General features: G+C 33.2%; 1 protein-coding gene across 2 annotated transcripts in view; it reads right to left on the bottom strand.

The window, feature by feature from the left end:
• Window positions 1-19,384, bottom strand: part of LOC136033258 (kinetochore protein NDC80 homolog) — a 76,407-nt gene that overhangs the window by 36,434 nt on the left and 20,589 nt on the right. For both annotated transcript variants that reach the window (XM_065714006.1, XM_065714008.1), the window contains exons 4-6: window positions 17,592-17,715; window positions 13,792-13,907; window positions 530-623 (exon numbers count right to left, since the gene is read on the bottom strand). In XM_065714006.1, the coding sequence (XP_065570078.1) occupies window positions 530-623; window positions 13,792-13,907; window positions 17,592-17,715 (334 nt within the window). The remainder of the gene's footprint in view (window positions 1-529; window positions 624-13,791; window positions 13,908-17,591; window positions 17,716-19,384) is intronic.

Here is a 19,384-nt window from a genome sequence, read left to right as displayed (position 1 = left end):
AAGCTATTCTAGAAAATCAGCTTTTCAGCCAACAGAATTTTTTTTGTTTTACATTTTACTGTCCAGTTTTCCAAACTTTATTGTTTTAAACTCATTAGAGTCATTTACTTCAAAAAAGCTTTCATATTCTTTGACAAAACCCGCAAACTAAGTGGCACCGAGAAGAAGATAAAGCTTTAATATTAGTGCCTTTTATTAAGTGGTGAAGTCGTATTTCGCAGGCTGATTCGGGAGAGACCAGCTGAAATACTTTAGGAAGAGAATTTAGCAAGGGTTTCTCTCAAAGTAAATCTGGACAGCCTTACCTTACCACAACTTACCATAACTATCGCTACAATTATAACAGCAGAAAGTAGTACGTTGAGTGACATACCCTGAGAAAGCCTTACCTTACCACAACAATCGCTACATATGATTTAAAAAAGTCGTTCCGTGATCGACTTACCCAGGAAAAGCTTTACCTTACTACAGCTAAATAAAAATAGCGCTATAACCATAACAGAAGAAAGCCATTTGTTGAGCAACTTACCAAGGAAAAGAATCCATTCATTATATTCAGCATCGAAATTTTCTTGTCCTTTCATCCATGGTGCATATAAAGATCTCACTTTTTCTTGAAAACTCTACAAAAAAATAAAATACAACCATTAGTAATAATCATCTGAATATGAAATAAAAAATAAGAACTTTCCTTTATGATATAAATTATATATAAAATATAGTACTAATTATAATTATATATTATTGTGTTATATATATTTATATCTATATATATAAAAATAAGTTGTCTGTCTGTGGATGGATCAGGTGACGTCACCTGAAAAAACTGGATCAGGTGACGTCAAAACTGAAAAAACTAAAAAAAGGCAAAAACTACAAAAAAAACTAATAAAAAAAATAAAAAAGCTAAAAAACTAAAAAAACTAAAAAAAGGCAAAAACTACAAAAAAAGCTAAAAAACTAAAAAAACTAAAAAAAGGCAAAAACTACAAAAAAAACTAAAAACTAATAAAAAAAATAAAAAAGCTAAAAAACTAAAAAAACTAAAAAAACTAAAAAAAGGTAAAAAACTAAAAAAACTAAAAACTAAAAAAAAACTAAAAAAAAAGGAAAAAACTGAAAAATAAGCTAAAATAAAGGTAAAAACCAATAAAAAACTAAAAAAAAAACTGAAAAAACTAAAAAAAGGCAAAAACTACAAAAAAAAACTAAAAACTAATAAAAAAAGTAAAAAAGCTAAAAAACTAAAAAAACTAAAAAAAGGTAAAAAACTAAAAAAAATAAAAAATAAAAAAAAAATAAAAAAAAGGAAAAAACTGAAAAATAAGCTAAAATAAAGGTAAAAACCAATAAAAAACTAAAAAGAAAAAAAGGAAAAAACTAAAAAAAATTTTCATCTAAAAAACTAAAAAAAACTAAAAAAGGTAAAAACTAAAAGAACTAAAAAAGAAAAAAATAAATGACGACACTCAAAGAGAAAGCGACCAGGACAAAAGGAATGTTCGATTAGCAATCAACAAAGCACCGGGACACAGGGAGTATAAATGACGACCAGGACATAAGTAAAAAAAAAAAACTATCTATATATATAAAAATAAGTTGTCTGTGGATCTGTGGATCGTGGATCAGGTGAATGACGACCAGGACATAAGTAAAAAAAAAAATTAACAAAACTAAAAAGAAGGTAAAAACTACAAAAAAACTAAAAAGAAAAAAAAACTAAAAACTAATAAAAAAACTAAAAAATCTAAAAATCTAAATAAACTAAAAAAGAAAAAAAAAGGAAAAAAATAAAGGAGAAAAACAAAACTAAAAAACGAATGTATATACAGACCGGTACACCGGGATACAAATGACGACCGGGACACAGGGAATATAAATGACGACCGGGACACAGGGACACAACTACAACGGGGACACTGGGGGAAACAGGGGGATATAAATGACGACCGGGACAAAAAAACTAAAAAGAAAAAAAAACTAAAAACTAATAAAAAAACTAAAAAATCTAAAAATCTAAATAAGCTAAAAAAGAAAAAAAAAGGAAAAAAATAAAGGAGAAAAACAAAACTAAAAAACGAATGTATATACAGACCGGGACACCGGGATACAAATGACGACCGGGACACAGGGAATATAAATGACGACCGGGACACAGGGACACAACTACAACGGGGACACCGGGGGAAACAGGGGGATGTAAATGACGACCAGGACACCGGGACAGGGAATGGTCGATTAGCAATCACCATCAACAAAGCTCAAGGGCAATCATTAGAATCATGAGGTATAGATCTGAATACAGATTATTTTCCCATGGACCATTATATGTTGCATGTTCAAGAGTCGGTAAACCTGACAATCTATTTATATGCAAAGACAATGGGACAGCAAAGAATGTTGTATATTTGCAAGTTTTACGTAGTTAAAACCATATATATATATATATATATATATATATATATATATATATATATATATATATATATATATATATATATATATATATATATATATATATATATATATATATATATATATATATATATATATATATATATATATATATATATATATATATATATATATATATCTATCTATATTCACAGGTGGGACATAGGGACACAACTACAATGGCGCGTAACTATTATGGCGCGTAACGACTTACGCGCGCGGGGGGGCTTGGGGGGGGCGCGAAGCGCCCCCACCAACTAGGTGTTGGGGTGGCGCGAAGCGCCACCCCAACAGCTAGTATATATATATATATATATATATATATATATATATATATATATATATATATATATATATATATATATATATATATATATATATCCCTTTCCTATATTGGACTGTAAAATTTCAACAGAATCCCCCTAAACCACGGTTTATTGCTGGAACAGCTAAAGGTCCAACCCGCATTGCTGCTACTGACCTCTCTTTAATTTTAAAGGAAATTATAAATAAACTTAAAACCTATTGTTCTGGTATTAAAAAATTTTCGAATTTTAATCCATATTGGAGTGTTAATAATTCACTGCAGGTGATAGATTCTTTAACAATGGTTTCAGCTAAAAGAATTGAGTCTTTCGATTTTGCGACAATGTATACTAATTTATCACTTAATGTAGTGTTTGATAATTTAAAAACTGTTATCAAGAAATCTTTCCTCTTATCTAGTAAAAGGTTCTTAAAAATAGACACTTATAATAAAAAAGCTATATGGACAAATTGCTTTAATACTACAGTTAACTTGAGATGTTACAGCTTGGATATGATTTTTGAGTTATTAGAATTTGTTTTATACAATACTTATATAAGATTTGGGGGTGATTTGTACAAGCAAATTGTGGGAATTCCCATGGGGGTGGAATGCCAGCCCATTTATAGCTGACTTGTTTTTAAGTCAACTAGAATATAAATATATGATGGATAAGAATAATCCAATTAATTTAAAACATGTTTTGTCCAATAATAAGATATTTAGATGATATTTTGGTCTTAAATTGTAAGGCTTTCATTGATATTTCTAAAAATATATATCCATCAGAGCTTATTCTTGAGCCTAGTCATGGCGTTGGTCATGAAGATCATTTCTTAGATTTGAATATTAATATTTGTGATAATAATAAATTGAGTTTTAAAATGTATAATAAAACGGATGATTTTGATTTTGAAGTGATTAGTTTCCAATTCCCTGAAAGTAATATACACTCAAATATCACATATTCAGCGTTTTTCTCACAGTTACTTCGTTATGCAAGGATTTGTAGTAATTATATTGATTTTAAAAATAGATGTAAAATCTTAAGCCAAAAATTGATATCAAGAGATAACTTTGATATCATTGATATCAATTGATAACTTGGCAATTTAAAAAATTTAGTTTTCATTATAACGAACTTTTAAATAAATATCAAAAGAATTATCTAGAAATACTTAAAGAAATTTTCAACTAATTTCGGAGGTTCGAGAAATGTTGTCGCAGCGCCATTTATTTTGAATTGTGTTTCTAACTGAGCGGATTTTTTTTTTTTAAATTAGCCACATGGTAAAGATGAATTCTATAATTGTTTAGTTCATTCAGGTTTTTTGCAATGTGTTAATATTTGTGATTTGGTAAAATTTATAATATTTAGTTTACCTATTGTTGCTAAAAAGAGGGATATGTTAACAGGATAAGCTTGTTTTGGTTTTACTTGGTTGTTTTACATTTGCTGTTTTTTTTTCTTTCATAGGCATGTATTTTGGGGGTGATAACTGACACGGGGATGCCATGGATATTCTGTGGTAGCCACAACACTGTGCTGGGTAGAGAATTTAAAGTGGCGAAACCCTATATAGGCCAGTGTATTCTCCTGATGAGCCCTTGTGTTGGGTTGTTGCCTCTGAATTATTTGTCAATATTATTTTTTCTATTGTTTGGTAAATGACGACTTATACTTATTGACGACATGACTGCCTGTCCATGGATTATTCTTTATGGTTGATTGTGTATGGCTATGCTGTTTGACCTATGTGATTGTATGGATGAGTAGGGTTAAGGCCTCATTCAAGTGCTGGTCTATATTAATCACTAATTTAGGAAAACTCTTCCTTTTCTCCTTCTGTCACTTTTTTTTTTTTTTTTTTTTTTTTTTTTTTTTTTTTTTTTTTTGTGTTTGTGCTGTTGCATTGGTGATTTCTCTTTTCATGATATATATATTATATATGTTATATATATATTATATATGTTATATATGTTATATATATATATATATATATATATATATATATATATATATATATATATACATATACATATATATATATATATATATATATATATATATATATATATATATATATATATATATATAAGTATATATATATGCTATGGTTGCATGCACTTCACTGGCGTTTCTCCAATTTTTCTTTTAGATTAAAAGGCAAAAAGTAAAGGCGAAAAGAGAGTTTAAAGGCAAAAAACTAATATAAAGAGTTCCATAAAAATAAGCTGTTACAGTTATAATAAATATCCCTTTTCGGTTCGCATTACTCTTTAAAAATGTTGTTTTCCGATCCTTCAATTCCGCTCATTGCATTAAAATCCCGTCTGACATTCAGTATTAGTTGAGTCAGCCCTAGCTAAATTCAATAAAAATTCAGTAGTTCGCGAGAGTGAAGGATGACTGATTTTATTATTTGGGTGTGAACTGATTGAATTGAATTTCCAGTCCTCCATTTAATGTTTTCCCCAATCAGTAGAATTATGTTTCCTGATTGGTTAGTCCTTCTCCCTTGGTTGCAGTTTTCTAAGAAGTTTTGAGTTAGTTCAATTTTGGTCGTCATCGTTGTATGGCAATTAAAAGTGAATTTCTTTCTTATTATGCGAGCAATTATTTTTTAGCTTGAGGTAGGTTGGCAAAGTTTGTCAGAGGTGGATAGCCTCAGCTTGGTAGAAAATATTTCCTAGATAGTGTGAAAGTATCCGAGCATTGCTTTTCGCAGTCGTATATATAGCCGAGCGGGTTTAGGCAAATGACGATAGGCTATAAAAAGGGTAGATTTTAGGTGAGTTCTCATTACCATATTAGCTGGCTCTTTGCACTAAAGTTTTTAGTACTTTTCAAAAAGCTTCTTATTGTTCTAATTGCCCTTGTTTAATAACCGACGCTTGTTTTCTTGGAGTCCTTCTTAAAGAACTGGGACAAAAGTCATACCTTAAGCGTAAAGACCGAGGTATTAAGGACGGGACAACCCCCTTATATACGTAATCATTTCTGTTCGGTTTAAGTTTTAATGTTGTTCCTTACTTTCGGTTGAAATTTTTTAATTTAATTTCTTTTTGTTTATTAAATAATGCCGGGAGAACTGGCTACTCCTCCACGGAAAAATCCTCTAGACAACTCGAACTCGGTGAAAATTTACCCCGGGCAGGTACCATCAACATCTTCAGACGTAAAATTGAGTTGGCAAAGAGAACGCAAAACAATTAAAAAGAATTTCATACAGGAATTCTGGCAAATTTCTTCAGTGCAAAATTTGTCCTAAAAAGTTCCCCCATGAGAAATGTCCCTCTCCGTGGAAAATTCAACCCATGGGAATACTCCCGGCAGAAAATTCACCCTTCCCCTCCCACCCCAAAATGAATGCATACTTCCAAATATTCAACACTACACGTAAACAACAGGCACATTTCATAATTCAAATACCTTTCTTCAGGGGCTGTGGGGGTCAAGTTATCTCTAAAGGCTTAGTTATTGAACCCTTCAACTACACAAAAAAATCACTATCTCAAAGTTTTGACCGAACTGTTTTTGCGAAAAAAGGAGTGTGGGAGAAGGGCCAGCTGCCCTCCAATCCTTTTGGTCACTGAAAAAGGGCACAAGAACTTCTAATGTCCGTTCAAATGAGCCCTCTCCCGGTATTCTAGGACCACTGGTTCGATATAATCCACTGGTTCTAATCCAAATAATCCACGATATGGACCACTGATTCGATATAATCACCCATGGGGGAAAACAAATAAACGCAAAACCATGATCTTTCTTTTGGGAAAAAAATGTAAAATTCCATATTTTTGAAGAATGGAGATTGAAACTTCTACAGAAGGGTTCTCTGATACACAGAATCTGACGGTATGATTATCATTATGATTCGTGGCTTTTAGCGGATGTTCCCTCTTTTTTCGATAATCAGGCAAATTTTCTCATCTCGTAGACTTCGATAGGTGAAACTAAACTTAATGTATTTTATATATTTTGAATCAGCATGACAAACTGATTTATATATATATATATATATATATATATATATATATATATATATATATATATATATATATATATATATATATACATATATATATATATATATATATATATATATATATATATATATATATATTGCTAAAGGGAGGGATATATTAAAAGGATAAGCTTGTTTTGGTTTTACTTGGTTTTTTTTTTTCATAGACATGTATTTTGGGGGTGATACCTGACGTGGGGATGCCATGGATATTCTGTGGTAGCCACAACACTGTGCTGGGTAGAGAATTTAGAGTGGCGAAACCCTATATAGGCCAGTGTATTCTCCTGATGAGCCCTTAGGTTGGGTGTTGCCTCTGAATTATTTGTCTATATTATTTTTTCTATTGTTTGGTAAATGACGACTTATACTTATTGACGACATGACTGCCTGTCCATGGATTATTCTTTATGGTTGATTGTGTATGGCTATGCTGTTTGACCTGTGTGATTGTATGGATGAGTAGGGTTAAGGCCTCATTCAAGTGCTGGTCTATATTAATCACTAATTTAGGAAAACAGTCTTCCTTTTCTCCTTCTGTCTCTCTCTCTCTTTTTTTTTTTTTTTTTTTTTTTTTTTGTGTGTGTGTTTGTGCTGTAGCATTGGTGATTTCTCTTTTCATGATATATATATATATATATATATATATATATATATATATATATATATATATATATATATATATATATATATATATATATATATATATATATATATATATATCAATTGGTACCAAATTCCGTTTTTTTAGATTTTTGGTTACTATTGAGCAGCGTCGCTTCTTACTAGCAGTCCATTAGCATGAACTGTTTGATAAAGCGGGGGGCTTTCTTCACAAGGGCTCTAACAGCATCGTACGGTAATTATACCCAACAAACAATAGTAAACAACAACAGAATATTCAGCATTATATACCCCCCCCCCCTCCCGCACAAGGCTATATGTACACGAATGCAGGGAGAAAATTTGTCCTTAAGGAAAATATTAAAGAAAGTTTGTCCAGGAAGCGATTCTTGACCCCAGGTATGAAAAAGCTCCAAAGCTGACAGTAGCAGAATTCGATAGAATTTAAAAAGCTGCCAAACAAAAATTTCAAATCTTCCAACAAATTTCACCAGGCAATGAAACTGCTAAGTAAGATCGCTACTATGCTACCCCACTTTTTCCACGGCTACTTGGCCTTAGATAAGGTATCTAGAAAGAAAACTGAAAAAATTGCAGAAATATTTTTAAATATGCATTTGAGCCTATCAGCTGCCGAGTCAATTGAGACCAATTCTTCAAACATTAAACAACAATTTTTAAGGTCAAAGTACTTGAAGGACACTGTACTTAGTATGAATCCAAAACTTTCGATCTGGTAATTTTCTGTAATTCTTCTATACCAATATCTATACTTACCATCTTGATTCAAAATCGTATATTAATTTGAACTTACGCATTACCAAATACTAGTATCTAAATTTTAGTTCTTACTGATCAATTTTTAAAGTGTGTTTTTATTTAGATCATTACCGGTCCATCAAATTTTATCGATTTATTGGTACTTTATGCCTTTATTATTATTAGTTTATTTTTTTATATTTTATTTATTATTTTAGTACGTTTCTTGTTCCTTGCACTATGTTTATATGATAATAATTTATTTTTGACCCGCTACAAAAAATCAAGGCGGAGTATCAATAAAAGAAACAAAACAAACACTACACAAAACAGAAAGAACAAGAAACTAAAGCAAACGAGTAAGGCCACTGTGGGCGGGTAGATACTATGTTTATATATGTTTATATACTATGTTTATTTATTTATCTGCAGTTTTCTTTTGCATATGTTGTACAGCACCAAAAAAATACTAGATCGTTTTGCCAACAATCTTGTTTAAGTGGCCCATTTGACTAAGTGCGTACTAAAATGAACTTGCGAATATTATCCTTTCTTCAGAATTCTTCACCTTGGATTTTGCCATTCCGTTTATCCCTTCACACAGAATCATACGACACTTAGAAGTCTTACGTAAGAACTTACGTCAACCTTACCGCCAGATGGAACGAAACACAAGAACTTTGAGAAGAGCAAATTTCAACTTTGGTTTGAATTCTTCAACGTCAACGAAAAACAACAATTTTACAACAATTTGATACTCAACTTAAACAATCTACCCTATTACATTTTTAAATTTACTTTGCATACCTAAGAACCTTCATACCTACGAAATTATATCAATTTTATTTGATTTTTGTACTTTTTGAATTGTTGAGGAGTAAATTGTAGTGTGTATTTAGTTTTCGTAATCGTGCTTCTTTTTAGTTAAACTTGATTATAGTTTTCCTTTTATTTTCAGGTTTCATTTTCTTGCTTCATTTTAGTTCCTCTTAAGTTCACGTAGTTCTTGTTCCTGCTTATTTTAATTTCTAAATTTTGTTTGTCATTTGCTCTGAGGACATCTTGCTAGTTATACAAACCAAACCCCCATGTGTTTATCTTCAATGCATTTCACTGGTCTTAGGACCATGTTTATAGCTCTTTTTACTATTTTTCTTTAAAATTTGAAATTATGTTCAAAATACACATATGATCCAATAAATATAATAAAAAAATACATATAGCAGCTTTTAGGACGTCAAAAATCAATAGTACTTAATTACTAAACAGTACTAAATTTCATGTTAATGGCTGTGTATTCACAAACCTTAATTCTTGGTTAGCATAAAATTAATATCGCTTGTACAAAAAAAGTAATATAAAAAATTAATAAATAACTAAATAAATAAATAACTGAAAATAAATGAAAAAATAAAAATGGGAAAAATAAAAAAATTAAGTATATAAATAACTAAAATACACAAAAAATACCAATTTTCTTTTGGGGAAAATTAAGGGAACCCCCAAGAATTTGGACATAGCAGAAGCATTGGTGTGGGGTAGCGAAAGCAGTTTTGCAATGGCAAACATAAACTATACTAAATTAGTAACCAAATCAAAAAGATACGGTTATGGATTTAGATACAGAGAATTATCTTTCGAAATATATATCCTTAAGTTAAGAGGCTAAACTGAAACTCAGACATCAGCTAGGACTGTCAGTGATCAATTAACAATTAGTGAAATATGTTTTCTATAATCAGTATGATAACTTTTAAATAAAAGCTGAGGGCAATAAACAAAACTAAAATCAATCAGATTAGGTTCAAAATTGCATTGTCGGGAAATCATTCATTTTAAATCCTCTAGTGACTGCCGAAACATATAGGCCAATTCACAAAACGGGCCCTAGTTCAATTATTGATTTCCAATTATGTTGGGGTATTCGGTATACTTCAGAAACTCCTCCTTATATTAGTCTAAGGGACCCCTCCTGACAAAATTCTGTCACGACCCCGTCCTGATAAAATACCCTTTTCAGTGCTTTTGACCCTAACACTCTATTCGTTCGCCCATCCTAGTGGTCAGACTTATACGGAGCTAATGAATCAGTACTTAGAAAAAGTGAAAAAAGTATCAATATTATTTTTAATATTTAACTCTCCTTATCCTCCTTATAACTCCTTGTAACTCTCCCCTATGGATTGGGAGTAGTTGACGACAATATGTGTTGTGGTGATACCAGCTATTGAAACTTTACCAGCGAGTAAAGTTTCAACACCCCAGCGAGCAGGACTTTTGATCCAGGGAAGTCTAGCGACAAACAAACACCCCAGCGAGGGTGTTGGGTGTTACAACACCCCAGCGAGCAGGACTTTTGATCCAGGGAAGTTTAGCATCAAAACAACACCCCAGCGAGGGTGTTGGGTGTTACAACACCCCAGCGAGCAGGACTTTTGATCCAGGGAAGTCTAGCGACAAAACAACACCCCGGCGAGGGTGTTGGGTGTTACAACACCCCAGCGAGCAGGACTTTTGATCCAGGGAAGTTTAGCGTCAAAACATTCCAGGTCGCGATTCGATGACCACCATGATCAATTAGGTTTAGTCGTTGGTGAAAACTCGGTCCATTGGCAGGCAGGGGTAAATAATCATAAGGGGGTAATGCATCCATAATTATAGTCATGGTGACTAAATCAATGCCGCGAAAACCATACATTAAACTTGATTGAATTTTATTAACAACCCGTCTTACAATCAACAAGAAAAAGCGGAACACAAAAAAGAAAAATAAAAAGAAAGAGAAGCAATTACAGTCACTGCCAACACTGGAAAAAAGAAAAAAGATACCACGCAAAAAAAAGAACAAAAGCTAAGAGCTCTCATATGGCACTTATGACGAGGCAAGAAGAGCTAAGAGCCAAGAGATCATATGGTATGAGCTCTAACAAAATTCTATGAATCAATAGATCGATTTAAAAGCAAAATCAGAGGCTTAATGGCGGTCAAGATTTAAAATAAGAGCTCTGAGTCACGATGTCCTTCTAAATATCAAAATTCATTAAGATCCAATCACCCACTCGTAAGTTATAAATACCTAATTTTTTCTAATTTTTCCTCTCCCTTTAGCCCCCCAGATGGTCGAATCTGGGAAAATGACTTTATCAAGTCAATTTGTGCAGGTCTCTGACACGCCTACCGATTTTCATCGTCCTAGCACGTCCAAAAGCACCTGACTCGCCAAATCACTGAACCCCAGCCCCCAACTCCCTCAAAGAGAGCGAATCCAGTACGGTTCCGTCAATCACGTATCAAGGACATTTGCTTGTTCTATCCACCAAGCTTCATCCCGATTCCTCCACTCCAAGTGTTTTCCAAGATTTCCCCCTCCAATGTCAAAGATCTGGTCGGAATTTGAAATAAGAGCTCTGAGACATCAATTCCTTCTAAATATCAAATTTCATTAAGATCCGATCACCTATTCGTAAGATAAAAATACCCCAATTTTCACGTTTTCCAAGAATTCCGGTTTCCCCCTCCAACTCCCCCCAATGTAACAGGATCTAGTCGGAATCTAAAATTAGAGCTTTAAAGCACAAGATCCTTCTAAATATCAAATTTCCTTAAGATCAGGTCACCCTTTCGTAAGTAACAAATACCTCAATTTTCAAAATTACCCCCCCCCCCAACTCCACAAAAGAGAGCAGGTCCGGTCCGGTTATATCAGTCACGTATCTTAGACAGGTTTTTATTCTTCCCATCCAGTTTCATCCTGATCTCACCGCTTTAAGTATTTTCTAAGATTTCCAGTCCCCCCAACTGCCCCCCCCCCCAATTACGCTGGATCCGGTTGAGATGAAAAAAACAAGAGATCTGAGTTACGAGATCCTTCTAAATATGAAGTTTCTTGAAGATCCGATCACTCCTTCGTAAGTTAAAAATACGTCATTTTTTGTAATTTTTCAGAATTAACCACCCCCCCTCCCAATAGAGTGGATCCGTTCCAATTATGTAAATCACGTATCTAAGACTTCTGCTTATTCTTCCCACCAAGTTTCATCCCGATCCCTCCAATCTAAGCGTTTTCCATGATTTTAGGTTCCCCCGCCCAAAACTCCCCCCAATGTCTTCAGATCCGGTCAGGATTTAAATAAGAGCTTTGAGACACGATATCCTTCTAAATATCAAATTTCATCGAGATCCGATCACCCGTTCGTAAGTTAAAAATACCTCATTTTTTCTAATTTTTCAGAATTAACCCCCCCCCCCCCCCAACTACCCCAAAGAGAGCGGATCCGTTCCGGTTATGTCAATCATGTATCTAGGACTCGTGCTTATTTTTCCCACCAAGTATCATCCCGATCCATCCACTCTAAGTGATTTCTAAGTTTTAGGTTTCACCCTTCCAGCTCCCCCTCCAATGTCACCAGATCCGGTCGGGATTTAAAATAAGAGCTCTGATACATGATATCCTTTTAAATATCAAATTTCATTGAGATCCGATCTCCCGTTCGTAAGTTAAAAATACTTCATTTATTCTAATTTTTCAGAATTCCACCCCCCCCCCAACTACCCCAAAGAGAGCGGATCCGTTCCGGTTATGTCAATCATGTATCTATGAAATGTGCTTATTTTTCCCACCAAGTTTCATCCCGATCCCTCCACTCTAAGTGTTTTCCAAGTTTTAGGTTTCCCCTCCCAACTCCCCCCCCCCCAATGTCACCATATCCGGTCGGGATTTAAAGTAAAAGCCCTGAGGAACGATATCCTTCTAAATATCAAATTTCATTGAGATCCGATCACCCGTTCGTAAGTTAAAAATACCGCATTTTTTCTAATTTTTCAGAATTAACCAGGAAAAACGACTATTTCTAATTTGATCTGGTCCGGTCCCTGATATGCCTTCCAAATTTCATCGTCCTAGCTTACCTGGAAGTGCCTGAAGTAGCAAAACCGGGACCGACAGACCGACAGAATTTCCGATTGCTATATGTCACTTGGTTAATACCAAGTGCCATAAAAAAGATATTAAGGGGGTGGATACATGACAATAATGAAAAACAAGTCCTTCTCCCTACAGAAAAAAAACTCAAATAAAATTCTCGAATTTGGAGGCCTTGTTTTCCACTAGGAGGTATTTTCCGGTGGGGGGTATTTACCGAGGGGCATTTTCCGCGGGGGGTATTTTCCACTGGAGGGAGTTTTCCAGGGGTTATTTTTCGAGTGTATTTCACGCAGAGGGATATTTTCGACGTGGAGGTATTTTTTGGGGTAGGGTATCTTCCAGGGGGAGTATTTCCCGGGAGCTATTGTCTACAGGGGGAGGGTATTTTCCGAGGAGGTGTTCGTTAAACTTTTTCAGATAAATCCTTACTTTATTTCCAAAATAAAATATAGTTAAAGGGTCCGAACTAGAGTTAATTTTTCACTGGAATATATTGGAAATACTACCACTACCACTAATGATTCACTACGAAAAGGCAAATGAGGACAACATAAAAGCGCACTTTTCTCCTCTACCCCAATCTATTCAAAGGTTCACTCTCTTCCCCATCCCAAGAAATTGGCTAAGCCACATTTTGAAGGATGGCAGAAAAATATACATAAGGTGTGAAAATTTTTTACAATCAATGTACTTACCCTTCTGACGTAAGAAACAACGTCATCATCTGATGTTTGATCTGGAAGAGGATCTACCAAATCAATGAGCCAGGCAAATAAAGCAATAAACTGCCCCGCAGAATGAAGAGCCCCAACTGAAAAAGTAATCATAAAATTAATATCTCTTCCAAAAAAAAGTAAACAAAACTTGAATTAACTAAAAATAAAAAGAAAACTGAATATAAAAATAAGTAAAATAAAAAAAAATAACTAAAACCTACAAATAAATAAGATAGAAAAATAATTTACGAAATTTAAAAATTAAATGTAAGCATAAAATTAATTACTTATAAAACAGTAAACTAAAATTCTAGTTAATAAATAACTGAAAATCTACAAATATCAATTCAACAGGGATGAATCCTTCTATTTGACAGTGAAACAACGAAATGTGTTATTTTAGTTTATCTGCAGAAGACGGCCACTGTATATATAACCGAAATATCCAGAGATTTTTTGTTGTTGTTTTACTGTCAAATAAAAGGATTTGTCCCTATTGAACTGTTATTTGTATATCAAGGAAAGGCGGTGTGGTCTCTGAAAATACCAACTAAAAATAAAAAACTAAATGACAAAAATATACTAATACCTAAAATTTTAGTCAACGATTTTGTTAAGTACAGGCGGAGAAAAAAAACTTTCTAAGATCCCAGCTAGCTGTAAAGATTATAGAAAGCATCTAAGAACGAAAATTCAGGCTGGTTTCTCAGAGAAGATAACAATTAAAAAAAGCGAAAAAGAGAAATACGAAGGCCATCTATCGATTATCAGTTGTCCCACAACGCTGTTTATACTTTTCAATTCCACTGCCAAGCGCCTCACATGATTTTTGGCATGAATATAAGTCAAAATACAAAGCCATCAATACCTCATACGGTTTTTGACATAAATATAAGCAAAATTCAAAGCCTCTAAAAATGAATTTGTAGATTAATGGAGGAGATGAGTAAGATATTTGAGAGTTCTTAATTCTTGAGCGTCATTTTACGCTTTATACTTATTAAACGATCTACATATTCTAATTTTTTTGCAAAGCAAAATTCTTCTGCTCCCGGAAGGAAGAAGTCATCCTAAGATGCAAAAGCCTTCTCCCTGACGAGTCCATTTCGATACTATTCACGTTATGTATTAGGCCAATTATGGAAAATTCATGTCCTCTCTTGGCTGGCAATCCAATTAGCCACTTCGTTCCTCCTCATGTGTCCAAAACCAAGCAGTTCGTGCAGAAATTTCTAGCAACTCTGATGCCTACGGTCAATCCTTAACCAATTTGACGTGGCTTCAATGTCCGTGTTCTAAAAATACATGCATTGCCCTCCATCTGAGGAGGTACCAAAACTTTTTCTAGATATAATAGAGGCTTTATGATCAACTTGCCATAGAGCTCGATAGGACTACCCTAGGGCCCACCCTGCCAAGAATACTTGAAGACAAGTTTTTCGTCGCCAAATGGAATGGCTTCCCAGGGGTAATCCCGCAAAATCCTTCTTTGGAGGCTTTTAAGAGAAGCTAGAATACACACCTTAAAAGTAATTAGCGTGGTAATTCCCAGGACTAGTGGCTTATCACTTGTGACGGAGCCATGAAGCATGAAAAAAATAGATAAAATAATAATAATTACTTTAGATAAAGATGAGTGGTGATTTACTTAGTGTATACTTCTGTGTTTCTTGGTCAGTTCACATTATTTTGTGGGATTCTATAATGTGCAGTATTGTTACGTATAATTCTTGTATATAATTTTATAATTCACACTATTCATACGTATAATTCTTATGTATACCATTTTATTTATAATTCCAAAATTAACTGCATAGTTAACTGCTTGTGTATAGTTTTATAATTCAAGGCATCCTTAAGTATATTTCTTATGTTTCATTCTGTAATTCACTGCAATCTTATGCATAAGGCTATGTATAGAATTCTTATGTATAGTTTTATAATTCACGGTATTCTTATACATAATTCTATAACTGAGAGAACACTTATATCTAATTCTTACGCATAGGATTTTTGTGCATAATTCTGTAATCCGCAGTATTCTTATGTATACCATTTTTATACATGAAGCATTCTTATGTATACTATTTTATACATAAAGCATTCTTATGTATAGCCTCCTCATGTATGATTCTATTATTCAAAGCAGTCTTATGTATATCATTTTTTCTTATTTATAATTGTATTGTTCACATTATTCACGGGTATAATGCTTACATGTAGCATTCTTAAGTATAATTCTCAAATTCAAAACATTATTATGTATAATGTACAGCATTTCATAATGCATTTCTTAATGTATAGCATTTTATTATGTAAAATATTCTAATGTATAATTCTATAATTCTCAGCATTTTTGTGTACAATCCTTATGCATAGTTCCATTATCTACTGTGTTCTTATGTATACTTCTTGTGCATTCCATTTTCATGTATGATTATATAATTCAAAGGATCCTCATGTATAACTCTATAATTTACAGCATTCTTAAGCATACTTATTCTTAACTATTATTTAGTATAATTCAGAGAATTCTTACGCAAGGTATTCTTATGTATAACTACGTATTTCACAGAATTATTCTTAATTCTTAATTATTCTTCATTATTCATTATTTATTTTTATTATTCTCATTATTCATTATTCATCATTATCATTATTCATTATTATCATCATTATTATCATTATTATCATTATATCAATTATCATTATATCATTATCATTTTATCATATTATCATATTATCATTTTATCATATTATCATATTTTATCATATTATCATTATATCATTATTATCATCATTATTCATTATTTATTCTCATTACATTATTCTTCATTATTCTTATTCTTAATTATTATTTAGTATAATTCAGAGAATTCTTACGCAAGGTATTCTTATGTATAACTACGTATTTCACAGAATTCTTATGAATAATTCTTTTAATGCTTAGGTATAGTTTCACATCAGAATGAGTGGTCCAAAAATCACTTTTGAAACCAAAAAAAAAAAAAAAAAAAAACCATCATGGACCCAAATAGTCAACTACAGGACATCAATAGTTACATGATTGATCTCAACTTATTATTTTTTATTTTATTATCATATTTATTATTTTTTATGACCACGACGAAACTCGTTACCATTTTATAAATCGGCACCAAAAAAAAAAAAAAAAAAAAAAAAAAAAAAAAAAAAAAAAAAAAAAAAAAAAAAAATTAAGCTAAAATCAACGCCGAAAAAAGCTATGCGTGTCCGGAGCTTTATTTGGCATAATATTGAGAATGTTTTGTATCATGAGATAAACATTAGTGAATAAAGAAAAAAAAAATTGTTCGGCCAAGACCTTCACTCAGTTATCCACAGTGCAAAAAAATAAGAAAAGATATAGAATATAAGTTATCTTTTTTTTCCAACTGAAAGTTCTTCTTTTAAGTTTGTTTTAAGTAATTTATCCTATTTTATAGTTGTTTTTTTTCTTTTCTTTATGAACTAAGAAGGGCGAAGTAGAGGTTTCAGACAAAACATTTAAATTGGTTGTCACTGCCTGAAATATTCCCTCTCTTATTTGTTCATTTTTTTCTGAAGGCGTTGTTTAGTCAGTGTGGTCTAAGCAATGGCGTCAACAGGGGAAGCAGGAGAAATGTCTGTCATCCTTAGATTTAGTAAAATACCTTTTTTTGGAAAATACCGCCTAATTTCCATGAATTGACGCCTCTAAGTCTTAGTATTTATTTTATATTTACATAAAATTACCATAACCTTATAGATAGAATACATACTTGACGCAAAGCTTGCTTTGGTGAACGTTATGTGATGACAACCAAGTCTTTTCAATAGTTCAGGAACTTCTTTTTCTATTTCATGTAAATTTGGAAAAGTCCCTTCAAAGTGCTCCATAAACATCTGAAAAATAGAGGATATATATAACCAACTCCAATTCCGACTCTATTCAGAAAAAAATTACTAAAAATCCGACTCGACGACTCAGACTCCACAGCCCTGTTTTAAAGCTTCATTTAACTAGATTCTATAAGTTACCAACTCCAACTCATTTTCAATATAGCGATTCCATTCAGCATTTACTGAAACTCCGACTTCACGACTCCAACTTCACAACCCCGATGTCAACCTCTTCTTTTATCAAGGAGGCACACTCGTGCCTCTATAAAGAGGCGACACACGACAATGTTAAGCGATCTTCGGTTCCAGTGGTCGCAGACGGATGGGGAGGGATGCATTTCTTAGCCCGAGCTCCAACTAAGAAACCTGCAAAATTTCATCCCCCTCCAACTTTTTCTTCATGGGGAAAATCTGGCCGAAAGTTTCGACCTGTCAACCCAAGCCCCCCTTTAACGTTGTCCGATCGGGCTGAAATTCACAAGTTAAGGTCCCCTAGGGCCCAGGAGCTTATCCGCGAAATTCAGGAGCTTGATCCGATAACTCCTTCCCTGTTTTCCAGAAACCACGCATAGCCACTTAAAATTCATTTACTTTTTTTCCTAGACGCCTACAGGTCACATCCGACATCGGATCTGGGTGTACGAAGACTCATTCGATGCGGAATTCTCCGAGTAAGTGCCCATGAAAGTTTCGTAGGAAAATCTTAACCCCCCGAAAGTTTCGACCCTCCAACCCCCCCCCCCCCCACCCCTTTTAACGTTGTCCGATCGGGCTGAAATTCACAAGTTAAGGTCCCCTACGGCCCAGGAGCTTATCCGCGAAATTTCAGCTTGAACCGATAACTCCTTCCCTGTTTTCCAGAAACCACCCATTAGCTATTTAATTAACGGATTTCTCTCCATAAGAGCCCATGTTAATTTGAAATTTTTAAAAGCTATTGAGAAGTTATGTTTACACACATGCAAGTTATTAGCTCAGTTGGTAGAGCGTGAGACTTTTAATCCTCGGGTCAAGGGTTCAAGTCCCTTACAGGCGTTTTTTTTTTCACAACATCAAAAAAATTTTGATAACACCTGGACAGCTTATCATTTGAGAGATAACAGAATATTAGCTTCTTATGAGCAAAAGAAACATTTCGGTCATTCTATCTATTTTTTTTTCTATTTTATACAATGATTTAAAAGCGGGGGGGGGGGGTTCCTCTCCTAATTCCTGTACGAGGAGTACAGGAATTATTAAATTACATCCACCATGGATTGTAGAAAAACGTACAGAATTAATATGAAAAAAAATTAAACCTGTACAAAAGAGTCTTTAAAAGCGGGGGGTTTGCCTCTCCTAATAGTCTTCTTATAGTCCTAATAGTCTAATAGTCCCATGTTAATTTTTGAAATTCTTAAAAGTTACGAATATCAACATTCAAGTACATCAAAATAATCAGCTCGGCACGGCGAGAATGACTGCAAGCATCATAAAAATCCAGCTCCATTCCAGAAAAAATTTTGATAACACCTGGACAGCTTATCATTTGAGAGATAACAGAATATTAGCTTCTTATGAGCAAAAGAAACATTTCGGTCATTCTATCTATTTTTTTTCTATTTTATACAATGATTTAAAAGCAGGGGGGGGGGCAGCCACCCAAGTTCCTCTCCTAATTCCTGTACGAGGA

This window comes from Artemia franciscana, chromosome 11, assembly GCF_032884065.1.
Source record: "Artemia franciscana chromosome 11, ASM3288406v1, whole genome shotgun sequence".
Lineage (NCBI taxonomy): Eukaryota > Metazoa > Arthropoda > Branchiopoda > Anostraca > Artemiidae > Artemia > Artemia franciscana.
The sequence above is the reverse complement of the archived record's forward strand: the minus strand, read 5'-3'. Positions and strand labels throughout refer to the sequence as shown.